Source organism: Oryctolagus cuniculus, chromosome 21 (assembly GCF_051225735.1).
Source record: "Oryctolagus cuniculus isolate XC-2025 breed Fujian yellow rabbit chromosome 21, ASM5122573v1, whole genome shotgun sequence".
Classification (NCBI taxonomy): domain Eukaryota; kingdom Metazoa; phylum Chordata; class Mammalia; order Lagomorpha; family Leporidae; genus Oryctolagus; species Oryctolagus cuniculus.
In genome coordinates, this window is record NC_142887.1 from 4,125,745 (window position 1) to 4,146,529 (window position 20,785).

General features: G+C 41.2%; 1 protein-coding gene across 2 annotated transcripts; it reads left to right on the forward strand.

Annotated features, from left to right (window-relative positions):
- The first annotated feature begins 8,952 nt into the window (after nt 1-8,952).
- LOC100357275 (tripartite motif-containing protein 64C) lies at nt 8,953-18,343 on the forward strand. 2 transcript variants are annotated; one of them, XM_089323568.1, is made up of 6 exons: nt 8,953-9,513; nt 12,403-12,498; nt 13,473-13,703; nt 15,014-15,034; nt 15,939-16,032; nt 17,689-18,343. In XM_089323568.1, the coding sequence occupies exons 3-6, from the start codon at nt 13,497-13,499 to the stop codon at nt 17,820-17,822; spliced, it is 456 nt and encodes a 151-aa protein (XP_089179694.1). In that variant the 5' UTR covers nt 8,953-9,513; nt 12,403-12,498; nt 13,473-13,496; the 3' UTR covers nt 17,823-18,343. The 2 variants fall into 2 exon arrangements, with proteins under 2 accessions (XP_089179694.1, XP_069921790.1); XM_070065689.2 differs by having other exon boundaries at nt 8,953-9,489.
- The last annotated feature ends 2,442 nt before the right edge of the window (nt 18,344-20,785 follow it).

A 20,785-nucleotide genomic window follows, 5' to 3' on the forward strand; every position in this document is an offset into this window, starting at 1 on the left:
TTCACTCAGCATGATGTTTTACAGATTCCTTCATTTTGTTGCAAATGACTGGATTTCATTTTTTTTTACTGCTGTGTAGTATTCCATAGAGTATATATCCTTTGATTTCTTTATCCATTATTCCATTGATGGGCATTTAGGTTGATTTGATGTCTTTGCTATTGTGATTTGGCTGCAGAAAATGTTGAGGTGCAGATAGCTCTTTTATTATGCCAATTTAATTTCCGTTGGGTAAATTTCAAGGAGTGGGATGGCTGGGTCATATGATAGGGCTACATTCAGGTTTCTGAGGTATCTCCAAACTGTCTTCCATAGTGGCTTTACTATTTTTCAATTCCACCAACAATGGATTAATGTGCCTTTGTCCCCATATCCTCACCAGAATCTGTTGTTTGTTGATTTCTGTATGAAAGCCATTCTATCCAGGGTGAGGTGAAACCTCATTGTAGTTTTGATTTGCATTTCCCTGATAGATAGTGATCCTGAGTATTTTTTCATGTGTCTGTTGGCCATTTGGATTTCCTCTTTAAAAAATATCTGTGTAAGAACATTGCACCTTTCTTCATCATGTTGTTTGTTTGTTGTTGAGCTTCTTGGTCTCTTCATATATTTTAGTTATTAGTCCTTTATCAGTTGAATTGTTCGCAAATAATTTCTTTGGTTCTGTCAGTTGCCTCTTCACTCTGTTAGTTGTTTCTTTTGCAGTACAGAAACCTCTCAATTTGAGGCAGTCCCATTTGTGAATTTTGGCTTTGATTCCTTGTGCCTCTGGTGTCTCTTCCAAAATGTCTTTGCCTATGCCAATGTCTTGCAGATTTCCCCAATGTTCTCTTAATTTGATGGTATTGAGTCATAGATTCAAGTCTAATTGATTTTGAGTAGATTTTTGTGTAAGGTGTAATATAGGGGTCTTGCTTCATGTGGCAATCCAGTTTTCCCAGCACCATTTGTTGAAGAGACTGACCTTGGTTCAGGAATTGATTTTAGCTCCTTTGTCAAATACAAGTTGGTTGTAGATTCTTGGATTGATCTCTGGCATTTCTACTCTGTGCCGTGGTCTATCTGTTACTGATTTGTTTATTCATATTAATAAGCCATGTGTGGTCTTGTTACATATTCAGAGAAAAATTTTGAATCCTGGCACAAATAAACCATGCAACATGATAAGTTTAAGCTTTTTATTCAGTGAGAGAAATTTATAGGGGAGTGAGGGTGTTAATCTAATCTAAGGGAGAGGAGAAAGTCTAAGAAATTAAGTTGGAATTATACCAAGTGGGAAGAAAGCCAAAAGCCATGTGCAGCAAGTGTTTGGTTTTGAATAGATATAAACAGCTTATCATGGGCAGCGAAGCGAAGGCAGAGAGAGAAGGTGTCTTAAAGGTTACTTGCCCTGAAAGTGCAGGGCAACAAGGGTCCATAATGGTGGAAAAGGGCAAAAGGGCCAGGCCCTTCATGTTTCAGACCTTCAATCCACTTCTAAAAGGGAGTGGTTAATTAGTCTGATTGGCAGGTGGGTGCACAGGTGTTTTCAGGTAAGGGCAGGAGATCACTGAGGGAGCATGGTGAAAGTATGGTATTCCAACTCACAAATCTAATCAATTTTATACTATATGCCTGCCAACATCATTCCCCCTCAGATACTCCATTCCCTTAACCCTAAGTGATGTTGTAGTATGTAAAATAATCATATCTTCTATAGCTCCTTCATACTTACAAGGGGCATAGTGCAGGCCCTGCCTTTCCTGGGTCTGTAAGTCTCTGCCTATCTTATATAACAAATTCACTTTCTTGTGAGCTGGGGCAGTCTCAGTCACTGCCAATGGCCATCTCCCCTGTATGGTCATTTAGTCCCAGAAGTTGTGTTCTGAAATGTGTTTTTAATTAGCATAAGTAAAACTGGAATAAGACAAATAGTGATTGGGGTGCCCCTAAAGATGAAAAGGCTACCTTTATGTAGAATATAAAACCCATTTAGCTTGAGCATAGAGAATTATAAAAGAAGAACCTATTAGGAGTTTTATTGTCAATAACAATTCTCAGAAAGAATCAAAAAAGGAGAGGCAGTTACAACATGTCTGCTTTAAGGTGCAGCAGTCGATGTGAGGAATGTAAAAGCTTTACTTTTGCTTATGGCTTCTTATCAGCTTACAGGAATAATCAGGTGAATCTTTTGAGTTCACTTGTGAAGAGTTAAGAGGTAGAAGTTTAATCCTAATTTAACTGAGGTGGCCATGCTCTGTAGTGCCTGGTAAGGTCCTTTTTATTTAAGCTGTAAGTAATCTGAAGAGGATTGTTTTATGAATGGCTTGCTCAGGAATTCCTAATGTTGCAAATTTTGTTAAAAGCTCTTTAATTCTTTGGAGCACCTTTTGTAGCTTCTTTGCCCAGCACAGTGTGTCTTGTGTCAGGGCCTTTCAAAGCACATACAAAGGCTTAGAATCCAAATTCTGGAATTCATATTCCATAGAATCCTGCCATCAGCAATGGCCAACGTTGGAGCTTCTGTTAGAATCTCCTTAACTTGGAACAAGTTTTGTGGCTGCCTCTTCCAGCACAGAATCTGCATCAGTGCCTTTTAAAGCACATACAAAAGCTTGGAATCCAAATTTTGGAATCCAAATTCCACAGAATCTTGCCATTCCCAGACATATCTTTAGCTATCTTTATATAGAATAGCTTCTTTTCCCTGGACTGAAAGAACACTCTTTCCTGGAGTTTGAACATATCCCAGGTAATTTACCTCTAGTTTAGAAACCTGAGCTTTTGTTTGGAAATTCTGTATCCTCACTGTCCCAGATTCTGGCTTCAGTGAGATGCAGAAGAAATTATCCCTTAGGCAAAGGTTTGGGACACAATAAGAAGAATTGAAACAACGGTTCCATTAGTAGTCCTGAGGCCTTTAACCATTTTATACTCTGTATTTGACCTTATGTTAAAACATACGAGATAGGAATATCAGATACACAGATTCAAGAGTTTACGTTAGAGACACATACTAAACCTTAAAGAAACACATAAGAATACAGGCAATGGAATATTTAATATTTAGACATAAATAGAACTTATAATGCACTAGATCAAGGTAAATCATTGAGAACAAGTTTTATCATTAATGCTAATACTGTACCTCTTCAAGGACATAGGTCCTGCATGGGAAGTTAGTACATAGTGACTCTTGTTAATTTAACAATTAACGTAATCATGCATGATGTCAGTGACCACCTGAAGCTCTTGACACATGCTGTCTAGGCTATAAAAGCCTTTTGAATCCACAAACTCCATCAGTATTCAGACAAGGACCTAAGCAAAGTGGAAATTCTTTCCTCCCTTTGGAGAAAAGTACATCCTTTTTTTTTTTTTCTCAGTTAGACAGGCAGAGTTAGTGAGAGGGAGAGACAGAGAGAAAGGTCTTCCTTCCATTGGTTAACCCCCCAAATGGCTGCTATGTATGGTGTGCTGCACTGATCTGAAGCCAGGAGCCGGGTGCTTCCTCCTGGTATCCCATGTGGGTTCAGGGGCCCAAGCAGTGCCTTCCTGGGCCACAGCAGAGAGCTGGACTGGAAGAGGAGCAACCAGGACTAGAACCCTGTGCCCATATGGAATGCCGTTGCCACAGGCAGAGTATTAACCATGTGAGCCACAGTGCCGACCCCTACATCCTTCTTTTATGACCATTTCTTCCCACTGGGGTTTCACCCAGGTTTTTCCTCCATCTTGAGACACTTTTTGCACAAGTGTTCTGGCTTTCCATGCTTGAAATGCTCTCATGAGATTTTCAGCCAGACAAGAATGCTTTTAGGGCTGACTCTGAGGTCACTGAGCATTACTTATTCTATGAGTCTGCTGTATGGACTCCTTCCCATGTTGGAACATTCACTGCTCTTTCATTCTATTTATTATTAGCAGTAAATACTTAATCCTATTAATCAGATCACTTGAACACTTAATAACATCTTATGATCACTTTAAAACTTAATTGTATCAATATAGCCACTTTAACAATTAACATGTTACTTTTACATCTAGCCCATGGAGATTTGAGATCCCATGGCAAGTTTTTAAACTGTACCCCTTGAAGTAAGTCCATGGGAATGCATACAGAGCTACACAGCTTTACAGTTTCTTTGTAGGACCTAAAAGATAAAAACAGACACAGCTCTTTGTGAGCTTAATTATCCTTAAGAAGTTGAAATGGATACATTGCATTAGTTATAATTCCTTAGGAGTGCAGCTAAACAACTTCTGTTCTGTAACACAAATCAAGTTCTGAAGTGTCACTGAGACCCATTTATTGGCCATGTTACACCATTTCCCAAGATATAGGTAGGCCATAATACTATAACTAGTACTGAAACAGTATTTTACACTTTGTGTTTCTCAGTGGGTGCAAACTGATGAAACCTTTACTTAGTATATACTAAATCAATCTTCTGTGTATAAAGATAATTGAAAATGAATCTTGATGTGAATGGAATGGGAGAGGGAGTGGGAGATGGGAGGGGTGCAAGTGGGAGGGGAATTATGGGGGGGGAAGCCATTGCAATCCATAAACTGTACTTTGGAAATTTATATTTACTAAATAAAAAAAGATAAATGATTCTGGATATTTATAATGTTGTTTTAAAAAATATTGCACAGAATATTCATCCTTTCTAAGTAATCCTTAGAAATCCCATCTAGTCTAAGGGCCTCCCATTATTAAGTATAGATCCTAAGGGAATCTACATGGAGCAGATGTAGATTTACTCATAGTTGAATCACTTCATAACTTGGGAGACAAAATATAGATAGGGCTATGTGTGGGCCCAGTTATATCTCTGAACATGTGCTTAACTAGTAATCTGATATCCCAGAGTTACTACACCTACTATAGTTTAATATATATATTGTTTAATATATACCCCACATATATTATTTATATACTATATAAGTTACATATATTATACATATCACACACATGTTCCATATATATTACATGTAATGCATATGTGTTACATCCATATACACTGTGTATATATATATATATATACACACACACACACACACACCCATGAATGGGGTGGAGCACATGCCAAGCTGTTTAAAACACCTAGACAGAGCCACAAAAAATAAAAAAGTACTCTGTATATTTATTCAAAACACCTGGGTAGAGCTGAAAAATAAAAATAAATCTATATATATATATACATACATATATACATGTATATTTAAAACACCTGGGCAGAGCCAAAAAATAAAAACAAAAAATATATTTGAGAAGAGGGTGGAAGAAGCACAAGGCTATTTAAAATAACAAAAGAGAGAGAGGGAGAGACAGAGAGAGAGAGAGAGAGACCTGGGCAGAGCAAGAACAAAACAAACTGAATATTAAAATGGGTTTAGAAACATCTTTAAAAAAATAAAGCAGAATAAAATTGCTCAGCTAACCAGGCATGTATCATGTGGCTAGCCATGGGGGCCATCATCTTGGGGTGGAATCTGTTGTCCATCTTCAGGTAAGGTTGAAAATTCCCATAGGGGGATTGCCATCTTGGGATGGAAGTCCCACCCTCTGCAGCAGGAAGTGGAGCATCCACCATGTTTAATGCTCTTCCTCCCTGATGCTAACACATTTCTAAGCAATCAAACCAGTTCTCCAACTCAAAATTAATAATTGAAAAAGCACGCTTGATTCAAAAATCAAGAACACAGGAGAAAAGCCAAAATTCTCAGAACCTTTTTAACCATCTGTAGAAATAAAAGGTTTTTTTTTTTTAAGTTTTAACCTTAAAAAATATGCAAATTGGCTTTAAATACATTACAGATAATTTAGGACACTTAGAAGCTAGCCCTCTGTGAAAATCTTTCTCATCTCTCTGAACTCTATTAGCACTAACACCACATCCTTAAAGACAGAGACCACAAAAGGAAACCAATGCATGCTTTTTCCGAAAGCTACCATTGGAAAAACCTGTTCGGGCTGGCGCCGTGGCTCAATAGGCTAATCCTCCACCTTGCAGCACCAGCACACCGGGTTCTAGTCCTGGTCAGGGCACCAGATTCTGTCCCGGTTGCCCCTCTTCCAGGCCAGCTCTCTGCTGTGGCCCAGGAAGGCAGTGGAGGATGGCCCAAGTGCTTGGGCCCTGCACCCCATGGGAGACCAGGAGAAGCACATAGCTCCTGCCTTCGGATCAGCGTGATGCGCTAGCCACAGCGCGCTGGCCTCAACGGCCATTGGAGGGTGAACCAACGGTAAAGGAAGACCTTTCTCTCTGTCTCTCTCTCTCACTGTCCACTCTGCCTGTCAAAAAAAAAAAAAAAAAAAAAAAGAAAAGAAAGAAAGAAAGAAAGAAAAACCTGTTCAAATCCTGCCATTTGTTTTGAATAAAAAGCCTACAAGTGGCAGAGCAGCTGTGGCTTTTTCTCTGGCAGGGTGGGGTAGGCTCCAGCCCTGAGCTGTGAGTCACCACCTAGGCAAGGCCCCTTCTTCCCTCATGAAATTCACCCAGACAGGGAGCCACTACACATTCCAGGCAAGCATTCTGGGAGTGGCTCAGTCCCTGTGAGCACCCAAGCAGGCCCGAAACAGGGGAGAGGAAGGTCTGGGGTTTTGGATGCCATCTCAGCTGTCTCATCCCTGCCCCTTCCTTAGGCAAGCACAAACCAGGGCACCCAGCGCTGGAACAGTGGGAAGGCCCAGCCTGTAGAGCCAGAGGAATATGTACCCTCCAATCCAGGTCTCATGCCACATGTAAACTGCCCCATCCCCCAGCTGCAACAGGGCACCCTGGGCAGCTGTGCTTTTGACAGTGGAGCCCCTTCCCTTAGCTGTGACTGGGTGTCCAGCTGCAGCCCAGAGCATGGATAGGTGAGGATGTGCAGAGAAGGAGGATGAACAGGGTTGCTAACCCTGAGAAGCCAGCTCTTATGTTGCTGGTTTTTTTTTTTAAATAAATTTTGGGGAATCCCTCTGTTATTAAAGGTCTGATCTCAGGTACCAAATATATTCATATTGATAAGCCATGTTGTTGTCTTTTGATTTCAACGACTCACTGTTCATTCAGGAGCATGTTGTTCAGTTTCCATGTGTTTGTGTATACTCTAGATATTCTGAGCTGCTGATTCCAGCTTCATTTCATTTCAGTAAGAGAAGATGCAATGTATGGTTTTGATGTTTTTAAATTCTTTTAGACTTATTTTATGAACTAGCATGTAGTCAATCCTAGAGAATGTTCCATGCACTAGTGAGAAGAATGTGTATTCTGTGATTGTAGGATGGAAAGTTTTGTAGATATCTGTTAGGTCCACAATTCTTTTTATTTCCTAAAATTCCTGGTCCAATTTTAATTTTTATTGTTGTAATAATTGTAGAAATTTCAGTTTCATTATTCGTGGTGATCTTCCATGCATTTAATGTTTGTATGTATTTATTTACAGTTGTAACATTTTATTGAGTGTCATTGTTTCCATAGACATTAATTGTTATTTTATATTTGGAGCACATGATGAATTTCCTTCATCTATTATTCTGGGTGGGATATCAGTTGTAGTTGCTTTAATTTTTTTCAAAGATTTTATTTATTTACTTGAGAGGTAGAGTTAGAGACAGTGAAAGGGAGAGATAGAAAAGTCTTCCCTCCATTGCCTTGCTCCTCAAAAGGCTGCAATGACTGGAGAAATGCCAAACCAAAGGCAGGGTCAGGTGCCTCCTACCAGTCTCCCATGCAGGTGCAGGGGCTCAAGCACCTGGGCCATCTTTCACTGTTTTCTGAGGCTATAGCAGAGAGCTGGGTTGTAAGAGGAGCTATCAGGACTAGAATTGGCACCCATATGGGATGCTGGTGCCACAGGCAAAGGATTATCTCACTGCACCATGGCACAAGCCCCCATTGTAGTTGTTTAAACTAAGGAGAATTCTAGTGCTGGGCTGCTTGTAGTTTTATATTTATGTTTATATATATATATATATATTGCTTGTAGTTATATATTTATATATATATGTTTATATTTATATACATATGAGTGGTGATATTTGAATAAGGCTTTCAGTTTTAAATATTTGTCCATCTATGGAGGGATTTTTATTTTATAATTCAGCGATAAGCAGTCCTATATTGCTCTCAGGTCAGGTTCATGTGTCTAAGAAATAATTATAGGGGCCAGCGCTGTGGCTCACTTGGTTAATCCTCTGCCTGCAGTGCCAGCATCCCCTGTGGGCACCGGGTTCTAGTCCCGGTTGCTCCTCTTCCAGTCCAGCTCTCTGGCCTGGGAAGGCAGTGGAAGATGGACCAAGTGCTTGGACCCCAGCACCCATGTGGGAGACCAGGAAGAAGCACCTGACTCCTGGCTCTGGCCATGGTGGTCTTTTGGGGGGTGAAAAACAATAGAAGGAAGACCTTTCTCTCTGTCTCTCTCTCACTGTCCACTCTGCCTGTCAAGAAAAATAAAAGAAAAAATTAAAATTAATTATAAAATTTTTGCCTATTGTAATTGTGTATCTTATAAATTAATAATTCTCTGTTATTTTCAGATGCCATATGCATTAAATGCTGAAGTTCTGGCAAGGAAGCCTTTGGAAAATCCTGTTGTGGAATGTGTAAAATGATTTTCTACAGGAATATTATGGTGTACCCAGGGTGATTAATAATAATTTAGTCTAAGCAGGGAAGGAGCCAGAGCTTATTCCAGGTCTCCCAGTGGGAGGCAGAAGGCCACACTCTTGGGCCATTTGCCACTGCTTCCTCAGGCATGAAAATAGGGAGCTGGATTGGTAGTGGAGCAGCTGGGACTAAACCAGAGCTCCCACATGGAAGGCCAGCATTGTGAGCAGTGCTGACCTAACACACTATGCAGAAGGCCATCCCCTAAGTTAACCATCTAAGGAAACATCTGAGTCCATGGAGCAGAGATCTGGGGGCACTTTGGGAAAAAAAAAAATGGCAGACATTCACAAAATTGGAACAACCCAGAGAGCAGCATCTGAAAGAGCCTAACTATGGGTGCAGGAGGTTTGTGATGTAAACTACAACACGACCAAAGCCTTGCAAGAGGAGTGGCAGCATGGAAGAGGTGGTTCCTCTGAGGCAGAGGAGAGCCATGGAGACTTCTGCCATTCTCCCGCCACCCTCTCACATCCTGCCAGTGTCAGCTTGTTCCAAAGCCTGGCACTCTCAGCCCTCAGTGAAAATTTCTTGGGGAACCATTTGCATCCGGTCAACTTCCCCACATCTCCCATAACCCAGTCGACATTTTGCTTAGCCCTTGGGTACTATTTTCTGTACCATGCTAATCCAATGAATCACTTTTCCACCTTCGCTATAACTTCATCATGCAAATCCAATGAGATCTGAAGACAGAGGCTCTCTCAGTAGTGGGTTTGGTGGGTGGGTCAGGTGAAATCCTGTAAAAGGGGACACACCTAGAAGAGTTTAGACCAGAAGAGACGATCTTGAACTGGAAGCAGCTGTGCATTGGAGAGCTGAAAGACCAACCACATCTGCCCTTCCATAGGTGAGACCTCTCGAAGCACACACTGTGAGTGTCAAACTTAGAGGATAGGCTTTCATGTTCAATTTCTTTTACAAAATACTTTAAGCTTAACGATCAGGTTACAGATGTTTTCTCAAAACTATCCTGTGGCTTTCCTACTTATTTTAAATTTTATCAGTAAAGAAAGTATCCATGATTAGAACATTCAGATATATTGATTTGTGTGCTAAATTATTTGACTTTGTATTCCATGTCTTTATACGTTACTAGATTGTAAGTTGTTAAAGATTTCTGTTTTTAATTTTTACACAAGTCACAAGTCAGAGAGAGAGAGAGAGATTTTTTTCTATCTGCTGGTTCACTCCCTAGTGGCCACAATGGCCGGTGCTGGGCCAATCTGAAGCCAGGAGCCAGGAGCCTCCTCCAGGTCTCCTATGTGGGTATCAGGGCCTAAGGACTTGGGCTACCTTCTACAACATGCACAGGCCATCGCAGGGAGCTGTAGCAGAAGTGGAGTAGCCAGGACTCAAACGACACCTGTATGTGCTTGCCAGTACTGCGGGTGGCAGCTTTACCTGCTAAGCCACAGCAAGTTCCACACCATACCATTTATATAAGGGATTGAGCATCTGTGAATTTTGGTATCTGCCCAGGCTTGGTGGAACCAATTTCCTGTGGCTACTGAGAAATGAATAGTAGCCTTTATACAAATCAAAATATTCCTAAATGTGTTGAAATAATTTGAAAACCATTATTTCAGAGTGCGCTACCTTGCTTTGTAGACTAATTGTGGAAAATATTCAAAATAGAGCCAACCAACAGAAAAGTGCTCCCAAGATATGACATTTGTCTCTTTGGGAAAATAAGGATGAATCATTCATGCCTCATTATCTGCATCTATGGATCTTCTAGAATTGGAAGGAAATCTAGTGTTCATTATCATTGTGGAGGCTTGATTTAAAGAACAATTGGGCAGAGGCCAGCACTGTGGCATAGCAGGTAAAGCCGCCACCTGCAGTGCTGACATGGTGCTGAAGAGTTAAAATTGTATATGTGCGGTGCAAAAAGTTAAGCTTAAGCTTACAGGTTTAAACCTTCCTGGTACAGCTGTGAAAATAAGAGTAAAGTAGCACCTTGACAGTAGAGACTCCATTTTGGAGCACTTGAGACTCCAATTTGAGAAAGCACCCCCCCACCGTGAGACTCTGGTCTGAAACTATGATCTCAAATAGTCGGACAATAGCAGTGCACTACATCACCCTTGGAAGAGCACAAAAACCCCCTAGCATGATTGCTCAAGCTTAAAAGTAAAAGGGTTTCACCTGGGTTACCTGGGCTAATAATGAAGATGTGATTTGTCTGTGTCTTACATTAATGTCAAGTCCTAATTGCTAATTGTAAGATTGTAACTGGTATTGTCAAGATTATGATAAATATTAATTTCACTTAGGTTTTAGGTTATGTTGACCCCAGTAACCATATACTCTCTTTTGGTTTTATGTACTCTCTTTTGATTTTAGCAACTGTGTATAGCAACCGTGCATAGCAACCATGTATTCCCCCCTTCCCGATTTTGCAGTTTTTGCCTTTATAAACCCTAACCTTTGGTTATTCGGGGCTGCTCTGTTCATGTATGATCAGACAGCCCCAGCATGCTGGATAATCAATAAATCTTTAACCCTTTTCTGGTTGCATGAGAGAAAAGTCTCTTGGAGTCGTTCCTCGGGCGGTGGGCTTTTTCAGACTCTAACAGTGCTGGATATAGTCCTGGCTGCTCCACTTTTGATCCAGCTCTCTACTGTAGGCTGGGAAAGCAGTAGACGATTGTCCAAGTCCTTGGGCCCTTGTACCCACATGGGAGACCAGAAGAAACTCCTGGCTCCCGGCTTCCACCGACACAGCTCCAGCCATTGTAACCAATTGGGGAGTGAAACAGTGGATGGAAGACCTCTCTCTCTCCCCTCTCTCTCTCACTCTCTCTCTCTGCCTTTCCTTCTCTCTCTAACTCTAACCATCAAATAAATAAATAAATATTAAAAACACAATATGGCAATTGCTGCCCATTACTGTAGCTGACAGTTCACATTTCCAGAATGTTACAATCTCTCTGATGACATGAACTGACTCTGAGACAATCATATTTTCTCAAACTGAATATGATTTTTGCATTTTATTACTTGAAGAAAAGGCCTTGGGTTAAAGCTTAAAAAGAAACCCACCTGCTTAATGTTTTAGAAGTCGAGCATTCAGCTTAACACTTGTTAAATCAAACAATCTTAGATTAAGCCTAATCTCTTAATTGATTTCTTCAGAAAAGTCCCTCTGTGAGTTGGAAGACAGCGAACATAGAATTTTAGTATAGAGCCCCGTGGTTTTGTGACCATTAAAGCCAATGAGTCCTGGAGGAATGAATAGCAGAGAAGAAAGAGGGAGAGAGAGAGAGAATTACCATCCATTTTGAGGTTTTTAACCCAAATGTCCTCATGACCAGGGTGGGCCAGGCTGAAGCTGGGACTCAGGATCTTCTTTTGGGTCTTTCATGTGGGTGTCAGATGTCAAAGCACTTGGTTCATCTTCCATTGCTTTCACAGGCCATCAGAAGGGAGATGGAGCAGAAGTGGAGGAGCCAGGACATGACCTGGTGCCCACATGGAATACTGGTTTAGCAGGTGGCCAATGAGCTCACTACACTAGCACAGCCTTGTAATTTTCTACCACCTTTAATACCCCAAATCTAAGACTCAAATAGGTCAACTTGTGCAAATATGACCACTCTACTTTATTCAAATATACTATTATCAGAAAAAGAGAACAGAAGAAAAAACATTAGTGGTCTCAATACTATTCTCACAACCACTGCCATTTCCAATAAGTAAGGGGGTGAAATATGTAATAATATAGTCCATGTTGCTAAATCTCATAATTATTCTGCAGGAAAAACTTTTAAAGGAAATGAATACTTTATGAGAATGGATCCAGGAATTGAAAAACAATGTGACACAGGAAATTAAAAAGGAACATTCATTCCAGGTAAGAATAAAAAAGATGTTCTTCAATTACTATAATGCTTTACAATCACCATACTGCTTTAGCAAATTCGGGTTACCATGAAGAGTTCATGATTTCCTCCCAGAAGAAGTGGTGGTTTCAAATAATAACTCAGTAATCACAAATCCTGTGCCCGCCAAGAAACATAGCGAGAAGTATACCAGGGTGTAGTGGAGACAGGTCATCACAGATACTCCAAGTCCAACCCTGAAGGTTTACAGAAACCTTCTCCAACACTAAAGAGAGCACTAAGTATGGCTATGAAGAAGCAGTGGAAAGTAGAATCATATCTATGAAGGAAATGAAGTCTTTCAACACTACTCTGTAGGATGGGGAATGTACCTAAATATGTTTAATTATTTAGAAGAATCAGGCAAAGGAACAGAACAAAATTAAGAAGGTTACTACTACAGTCAAAATAGCTGATGGGGTCAAAATCCTGAAGAAGCTTCAGAAAAGGAGGGAGAGAGAGGGAGGTGGGGGGACACCTGCAATCCTTTGCTGAGTCTTGATTTAAACAGAGAAAAAGGCTAAGAACCTACAGGAGGCATGCGCAGAAAAGACTTGCATGTACTCAAGAGGTTTTGCATGGGTGAGGCAGAAAGTCTGAAGAGAAGTACATTTTGAAAACTTTATTTAGTTGAAAGATAGGATGAGGGGAGCATCCATGTGCTTGTTCATTCCCTAAATTACAGTGGCTGGCACAGGATGAGAACAGGAGGCTGAAACTTCATCAGAGTCTCCCATATGGATGGTAAAGGCCCAAGCACTTGGGCCCACCAATGCTTCCTTCCCAGGCATGTTAGCAAGTAGATGCATGGGAACTAGAACAGCAAGAACTTGATGAGGCAATCCTAGGGGTGTCAGTGTCTCAGGCAAATGGAGAAATAATATTGCCAGTTTCAATTTTCTGTTTAGCATGAGGATATGTAATCTTTAACCCAATATCTCCACAGGAATATGTGTCCTTAAGGGAGTTGATGATAAAAGCTCAGTACCAGAAGTTGCATATACTTCTCTACAAGGAAGAAGAACTGCAGCTGCAGGCTCTGCACAGAGAAGCACAGGAGATTTCCCAGCAGCTCAAGGACAGTGAAATGAGAATGACCCAACAGAAACACCAGCTGAAAGAAACGTACAGAGAGCTGGCTGAGGCATGCTGGAAGCCTGACCTGGAGTTACTGCAGGTGAGCAGGGAGAGCCCTTGTTCATGGAAAGAAGTGCTTTTCTGGGCAAGGTCATAAGAACCTGAAAATGTTAACTGCACATATCACTACTTATTCCGCTGCAGGATTCAGGTTGCCCTGTATCTTTATTTTTGCCCAATCACTTGGTTCTTTATAATCTGATAATCTTTTGCATGCTTTCCTTTGTCATAATTCACACTGGATAAAATTCTCTGCAGTGTAAGCAAGAAAATTGCTGTAGAAAAAATTATCCAGGAACTCAGTGAGCACAAAATGGTTACAATTTTAAATTGATTTTCTATCTATATTTCCCCTTCAGGGGTGCTGAATGTCCAATCAGAGTGTTATAGAAGGTCTGGGAAACCAATTGGTTCAGCCTTGCCGAGGCAACCCCAGAAAATTCAAAAAATCTGCAGAATATTTATTTCTCAGCTGTTAATTTGGAATGTCTATATATGATGGTATCACTATCCAATTGCCCTTGACCAAAAAAAAAAAAAAAAATTCCCTACACCTGCCTCATGCCTCCATAAACACTGTGGTGCCCAAATTAAAAAAATATTTTCTGAAGACATTGAGGCCTTGACCTTTGCCTAAGCAAGTTTTGGTAATCAATGGTGGTGCACTCTGATTTTCAGAGGTTTCCCCGCTTTGCAATAAACGTCAGTAGAGGTCAGACCTCTCTCTGGAATATGAGTGGGGGAGAGTGACCCTGCAACCTAGAACTTTTTACATTGCTGCACAACTTCATCCTCAATGCCATCTTAATTCACACAAAGGAAGTCCTTCTTGGATCAGCTCTTAGTCTGTTATTAACAGACTCTGATACATCTTTGCAGAGAATAAGAAGAAAATACATTATTGAAAAATATTAAAGCAAGGCTTTTATATGGCCGGCGCCACAGCTCACTAGGCTAATCCTCTGCCTTGCGGCGCCGGCACACCGGGTTCTAGTCCTGGTCGGGGCGCCGGATTCTGTCCTGGTTGCCCCTCTTCCAGGCCAGCTCTCTGATGTGGCCAGGGAGTGCAGTGGAGGATGGCCCAAGTACTTGGGCCCTGCACCCCATGGGAGACCAGGGGAAGTACCTGGCTCCTGCCATCGGATCAGCGTGGTGCGCCAGCCACAGCGCACTGGCCGCAGCGGCCATTGGAGGGTGAACCAACGGCAAAGGAAGACCTTTTCCTCTGTCTCTCCCCTCTCACTGTCCACTCTGCCCATCAAAAAAATAAAATAAAATAAAAAGAATTTTATAGAGTACAGAGGAGAGAGTTCTCATGACTAATTATTTTTTAAATTTTTTTTCTTGCAGTATGGGGAGTGTATTAGAAAGGTAAGTTTACAGTGAGAATCTCCAATCTGTAAGTAAGTTATGCTGTTGTTCATGTAGCAGATGCTTCTGTTTTGAGTGATTAACTTTGATCTCCCTGACTATTTACTATTTTGTTTGATAAGGGATCCTGAAGTTTTCTACTCTTTGGTGCCAGATGAGATGTGGCTGAATTCACATATGTAAAAACAATGATTTGACTTTCTGGGCTTTGTTTCCCCTTCTCTCCTCCCCTTTCTCTGGAACTGCCCCAACCAACCTTTATGAACAGATTATTCTGAGAAATCCCAGAGGAGGCCCCACCCTTCTGAGAGGGAAAGGGAAAAAAGACACAGGAAAGAGGAATTCCCATAGCAGGGGAGGAGGAGGGAGGATTCCCTCCTGGGAGCAACAGTGAGCAGGTCCTGCCCTCTCAGCCTGTCCCAGTTGAAAGCTGGATCAGGGGAATCAGCCACCTCAGCTCCCTCAGGACCATGGCTGCCAGTCTGGAATTCCATTCCCTTGCTTGGCAGAAAACTCACAGCCTCCTGGCTCAGTGCAGATCCTTTTGACTGTACTGGTGGGGATGTCTGTTGACTGAATTCCCATAGATTCTGCCTAAAAGCCCTGCTCTCTGCAAGCTACCCAGGATCTCTGCTTTCCCTGAAATCAAGTGAGGGGTACAGGGGGAATGACTGTTATTCCAGAGGTTGGATAATGTCTGAGAAGAAAGAGGCAAATGGCTTAGATGTGAAATTTAGATAAAAGTACTAATTTTATTTCTCCAAAGAATGTTAATAAAATTTATTCTTATTAGCCAATAATGGGAAAATTCCCAGTGAAATATTTTGGATTTGCAGCTGGTGATGTTGTCTTGACCCTGTGATTGCCCTTTGACCTGGAGTGTCCCTGGTGTGATTCTTTACAGAGCAGTACTGGCACACTCAGTCCCCAGCTGGTAAACCCAGAGCTGACGTTATGGAACATCACTGGACTCATAGAGATGCTATACAACTTCAAAGGTAAGCCTCAACCTCCATCCTTCCAGCCCTAATTTCCTTCTTCTTCACTGCTTTTGTGCCTGAGCCATTTCCCATTTTATTTTGTTCTCCTTCCCTGAAAATCTGATAGGTTTTTTCAGAAACTGTGTCTTCTCACTTTGTTTAATCACATTTCAATGATCAAAGCTGAACCTTGTAAATAAGCATGCTGATATAAGCAGAGTATGGGAAGATATTCAGGTGATTTGATTAAGAAGGGATACAATGCTCAATTCTTAGCACGGCAGTCAAGACTGTATGTTGACTGCGTTCACTGCAATTTTTGTAGGGAGAGACAGTAAGGGAGCTCTTTCATCTGTTGTTTTCCTCCCAAGATGGCTGCAATGACCATGGCTAGCACAACCAAAGCCAGGAGCCAGGAGCCAGGAGCCAGGAGCATCTTCTGCATCTCCACAAACTTTTGGGTCATCTTCTGCTGCTTCCCCAGGCCATTATTGGGGAACAGCTGGGACATGAACATCCTGTGGGATGCCAGTGTCATAGGCATCAGCCTGAACCACTATGCTACAACACCAGCCCCATCTCACTACATTTCTGAAAGCTTAAATATGGCCCTTGATTTTTTAATTTGTCCTATATGCCAAGTATATTTATCATGCACTGCTAAAGTAGCTATTATCGTTGATAAACTCAGAAAGATTTGACCAACCCCAAAAATGAGAAATTGTCAAAAGCAGACCCATTCCAATGCTATCTCCTGATTCTGAAAACAATTAAATGATGAGACATCTGTGAATGATGTTAGGCCTGCACTAGACAATAGTTCAGAGAGCAGAGGGTTGAAACCCAGATTAGGCGAAATCCACGTTCTGAACAGAGAAGCAGAAGTCAGAACATTCTTTAGAGATATTATTTATTGGGGCATGTGTTTTATGTTGAAATATTCAGATGTACAGCTTATTTCCCAATTAATAAGTATCATATTTCAAATAGTGTTATTTACTAATGGAATTAAAGAAAAAACTCAAGAACTGTTTTCTAGCCAAGAAAGTAAAAGTTGTAGGTTGGTCTCAATACAGGCTATCCAGTGGTAGGCATTTGGCACAGCAGTATGTATCTTGGGCACCTGTACCCCGTAGCAAAGTGCCTGGGATTCAGTCCCATCTCAGCTTCCATCCAGCTTCCTGTTAATGCACACCTTGGGAGGCAGCAGATGTTTTCCCTAATATATGGATCCCTGCTACCCATGTGGCAGACCAGGATTGGATCCTGGCTCCTGGCTCAGGCCTGGCCAAGCCCTGGTTGTGGGTATTTGGAGAGTGAACCAGCAGATGGAACACTTCTCAGTCTCTGTGTCTCTCTTTTCAAAGAAAATAAACATATATATTCAAACCTATTGAAACAATTAACACTCCACACCAACCAAAACCCTGCTTCACACGGTGTGTGATATGTCCAAGTTCTTTTTCTTATTTTTCTCTGTTGTTTGATTTCTTTTTTCTGTAAAGTCACTTGAACCCTCCAGTTTCTCAGTTGAGCAAATCTCAATTCATTGTGCTTCCTTTTCTTCTGTTAGTTTTCCTTGCAAAGTCAAGGGAAGTGATTCCATGGGCAGAAAACATTTGTATTCAGGCCATATAAACAACATTCATTGATCAGATTATTCTCTTTCTGAAGTGGATCATGGTCTGATGAAGGAAGTGGCCCGCCGCTACATAAAGCTCTCTGAGGACCTCAGAAGTGCAATAGTTGGAGAAGAACGTTGTGGTGTCCCCAGCCATTCCCAGAGAGCAGAGAGCTTTGCTGTGTAGGGTGCTCAAGACCTTCACCTCTGGCAAACATTACTGGGAGGTGGATGTGTCATCCTCTTCCAACTGGATTTTGGGAGTCTGTTATGATTCCAGCACAAGTGATACCAGTGACATTATTAATCTCGAAGAAGCATTTCTCCTGGCCTCCCTGAAGAGTAACAACCATTACGTCCTCTCCGCCAGTGTTCCACCCTTAACTCACTATGTGGAAATGCCCCTGAGTAGGGTTGGAGTGTTTCTGGATTGCGACCATGGAACAGTGAGTTTCTATGATGCTGACATAGGTTCCCTCATACATTGTAATGTTCCAACCCACTTTACTTCTCCTCTGAACCCCTTTTTGTACCTTTGTCCACCATGAAATGTCTTTGTGAACCCCCATACGGAGGAAACTGCTGTCCTGGGATGTTTTTATGTGAGACATCAGGATTGTTTTTAAGCACACTGTAACTTAATGAGCACAGTGTAATCATAATTAGAGCATGGTTGTAAAACACACAACATACAACCGCAATGAATGTATGAACTTTTTCTCTTAAAATTTATTTTAATAAAGAGCTTTGCAACTCTCATAGTTATCTGATCCCAATACTTTTTCATCACCCAGGAAGAAACAATATACTCCCCCTGGGCATACTTCCTACTCCATCACCTGACAATTCCTTTTCTGCTTTTTCTTTTGTGGATTTGTATATTCTAAACAGTTTACGCTACTAAAATGATGAAATATGTGGCTTCTGGGGTCTTGTTTTTCCATTTAGTTAAATGCTACCAAGGCACATCCACATGCAAAAAGCATTTTATTCTCCTATTTGATTATGTGTTGGGTAGAAAAGTGAAGTGTCCTCTCTCTCAGTTTACTAAATAAAACAAATTTGCAAAGGTTTCTCTTTAAATCTGGCCTTTTGGGGTAGATACAAGTGCCTGATAGGCAATCACTTCAACCAGTCCTGATCACGCATCACATCTCTGCTCAAAGCCCTTCGTGACCTTAGAGACCACAGTGACTTTTCTTACTACACACTCTACACATAACATCCAACATCACCAATAACTTCCAACATGAATTCAAAAACTGATAGTTAGTGATGTCTGCTTGAGTGCAAATCCCAAAATTTACAAATGGAAAATCTTACCTGGTGCTGTATTGCTATTACCCCGAGTATTGCTTAGGACATATTACACAAAACAAATGTAGTGAATAAGTGGACTAAAGAACAAATAAAAGATTAGTATTAACAAAGCTACTCTAACATCAGGAATGTTTGGCTTATTGGTTTCAGAGCCACTTGCTATGTCCACATCTCATATTGGATCACCTGGGGACATGTACTTCTCCTCTCCAGATTCTAGCTTCTTGGTGGCAATGGGCACTGTGGGAAGCAACAGGAGATGGTTCAAGTACCTAGACCTAGAAATACGTTTCTGGCTGCTAGCTTTGTCGTAGCCCAGTCCTGGCCATCTTGGGGAGTGAATTGGCAGATGGGAGCTTGCCAGATGCTCGCCAGCGAGAGTCCAGCATAGTAAAGACACGGTCGCTGCTTACTCGGTTCTCATGGAATTTTATTCATCCAGATGCAAGGCGAAAGAAAAGAAGCCAAGCCCTCTCTGCACAATACTATCCCCATTATATACCCAAGGTTCCCCTAGCAGGACGCTCCTAGCCAATGGCAAGTCTGTTCACATGCAGTCCATGCAGGCACAGTCCAATCAAGTTGAAGGGCACATAGTGCCTCAGGTTGAAAGTTCATCTTGCTCCATCAGGGTTGTTTGTGTGTCTTCAGAACATCCTGTGGTTAGCACTTCCTTGACTTGTTTTGCTCAGCAGCCAGCACTTCCTTAACTTGTTTTGCACAAGTTGTTACAACAGGCCAGGCAAACAGCAAAGTGAGGAAGTTCCCACAGGTGGCCAGCCTGCGGTTCCCCAGGAGCTCTGTGGGCTTAATATTAGGTAATTTACTAACTCAAGTCACTACTAATTCAACTAAGTGTGATGGTCAATTCTTTCTTAAATTGGACATCAGATGTCCAAAATCAATGTTATTTTTGGGTGAGACATTGAAGGTGTTAGAAGTTGAGACTAGTTTTATTTTTTTTTTCTGCACAACTACAAAATTTTTGTTTTAGACATAAAAACATCAGGGGTTGGGTGGGTGGGGGGAGAGTTTATTGTAAAATACAAAAAAAGCAATGATGCCAGCAATTGAGTTTCTACTTTGGACTCCCAACCAGAACACAAAATGACAGGATTTCTTCTTCAATTTCAAGTTTAAATAAAGAAATAATAATAATAATAATAATAATAATACCACCATGAAGATGCGATCACATTAAAATCTCTTTTTTGGGGGTTGAAGCACTATGATCCCTTTCTGCATCAAAAATATATTTCCCTGCACTTGTATTTAAGTTTTCTGCTTATTTTTCAAAGTATATTCCCTTTCTTGTAAGAAATTGATGAAGCTCCTTATTTAAATCAATACAAGGTTGCAGCTGAGCTTCTGTAAAAGCTGAAAGATCATTATTTTATAGTTCACTGTCCTCTAGGTTTTCATTTTTAGGAGTTTTTAAAATATTTTTAAAGCTTTTACTTAATGAATGGAAATTCCACAGGTACAAATTTAGTGTTCCTTCCTCTGGTGCCCACCCTCCCATACCTACTCCCATTTCTTCTCCTACTCCCCTTCCTATCCCATTCTTCATCAAGATTAACTTTCAACCAACTTTATATACAGACCAACTCTATACTAAGTATAGATTTCAACAGTTTGTACCCCCACCTACAGCACACACACACACATGACATCCAAAACCCTGTTTGAGAACAAGTTTTGTAGTTAATCTCACAGTACTTTTGGTAAGGAGTTACAGGGCGAGGGAGAAGGAAGGGGATGGAGTTGGAGAGGCAGAGAGAGAGTTATACCATCTACTGACTCCTTTCTCAAATGGCCACACTAGTTAGG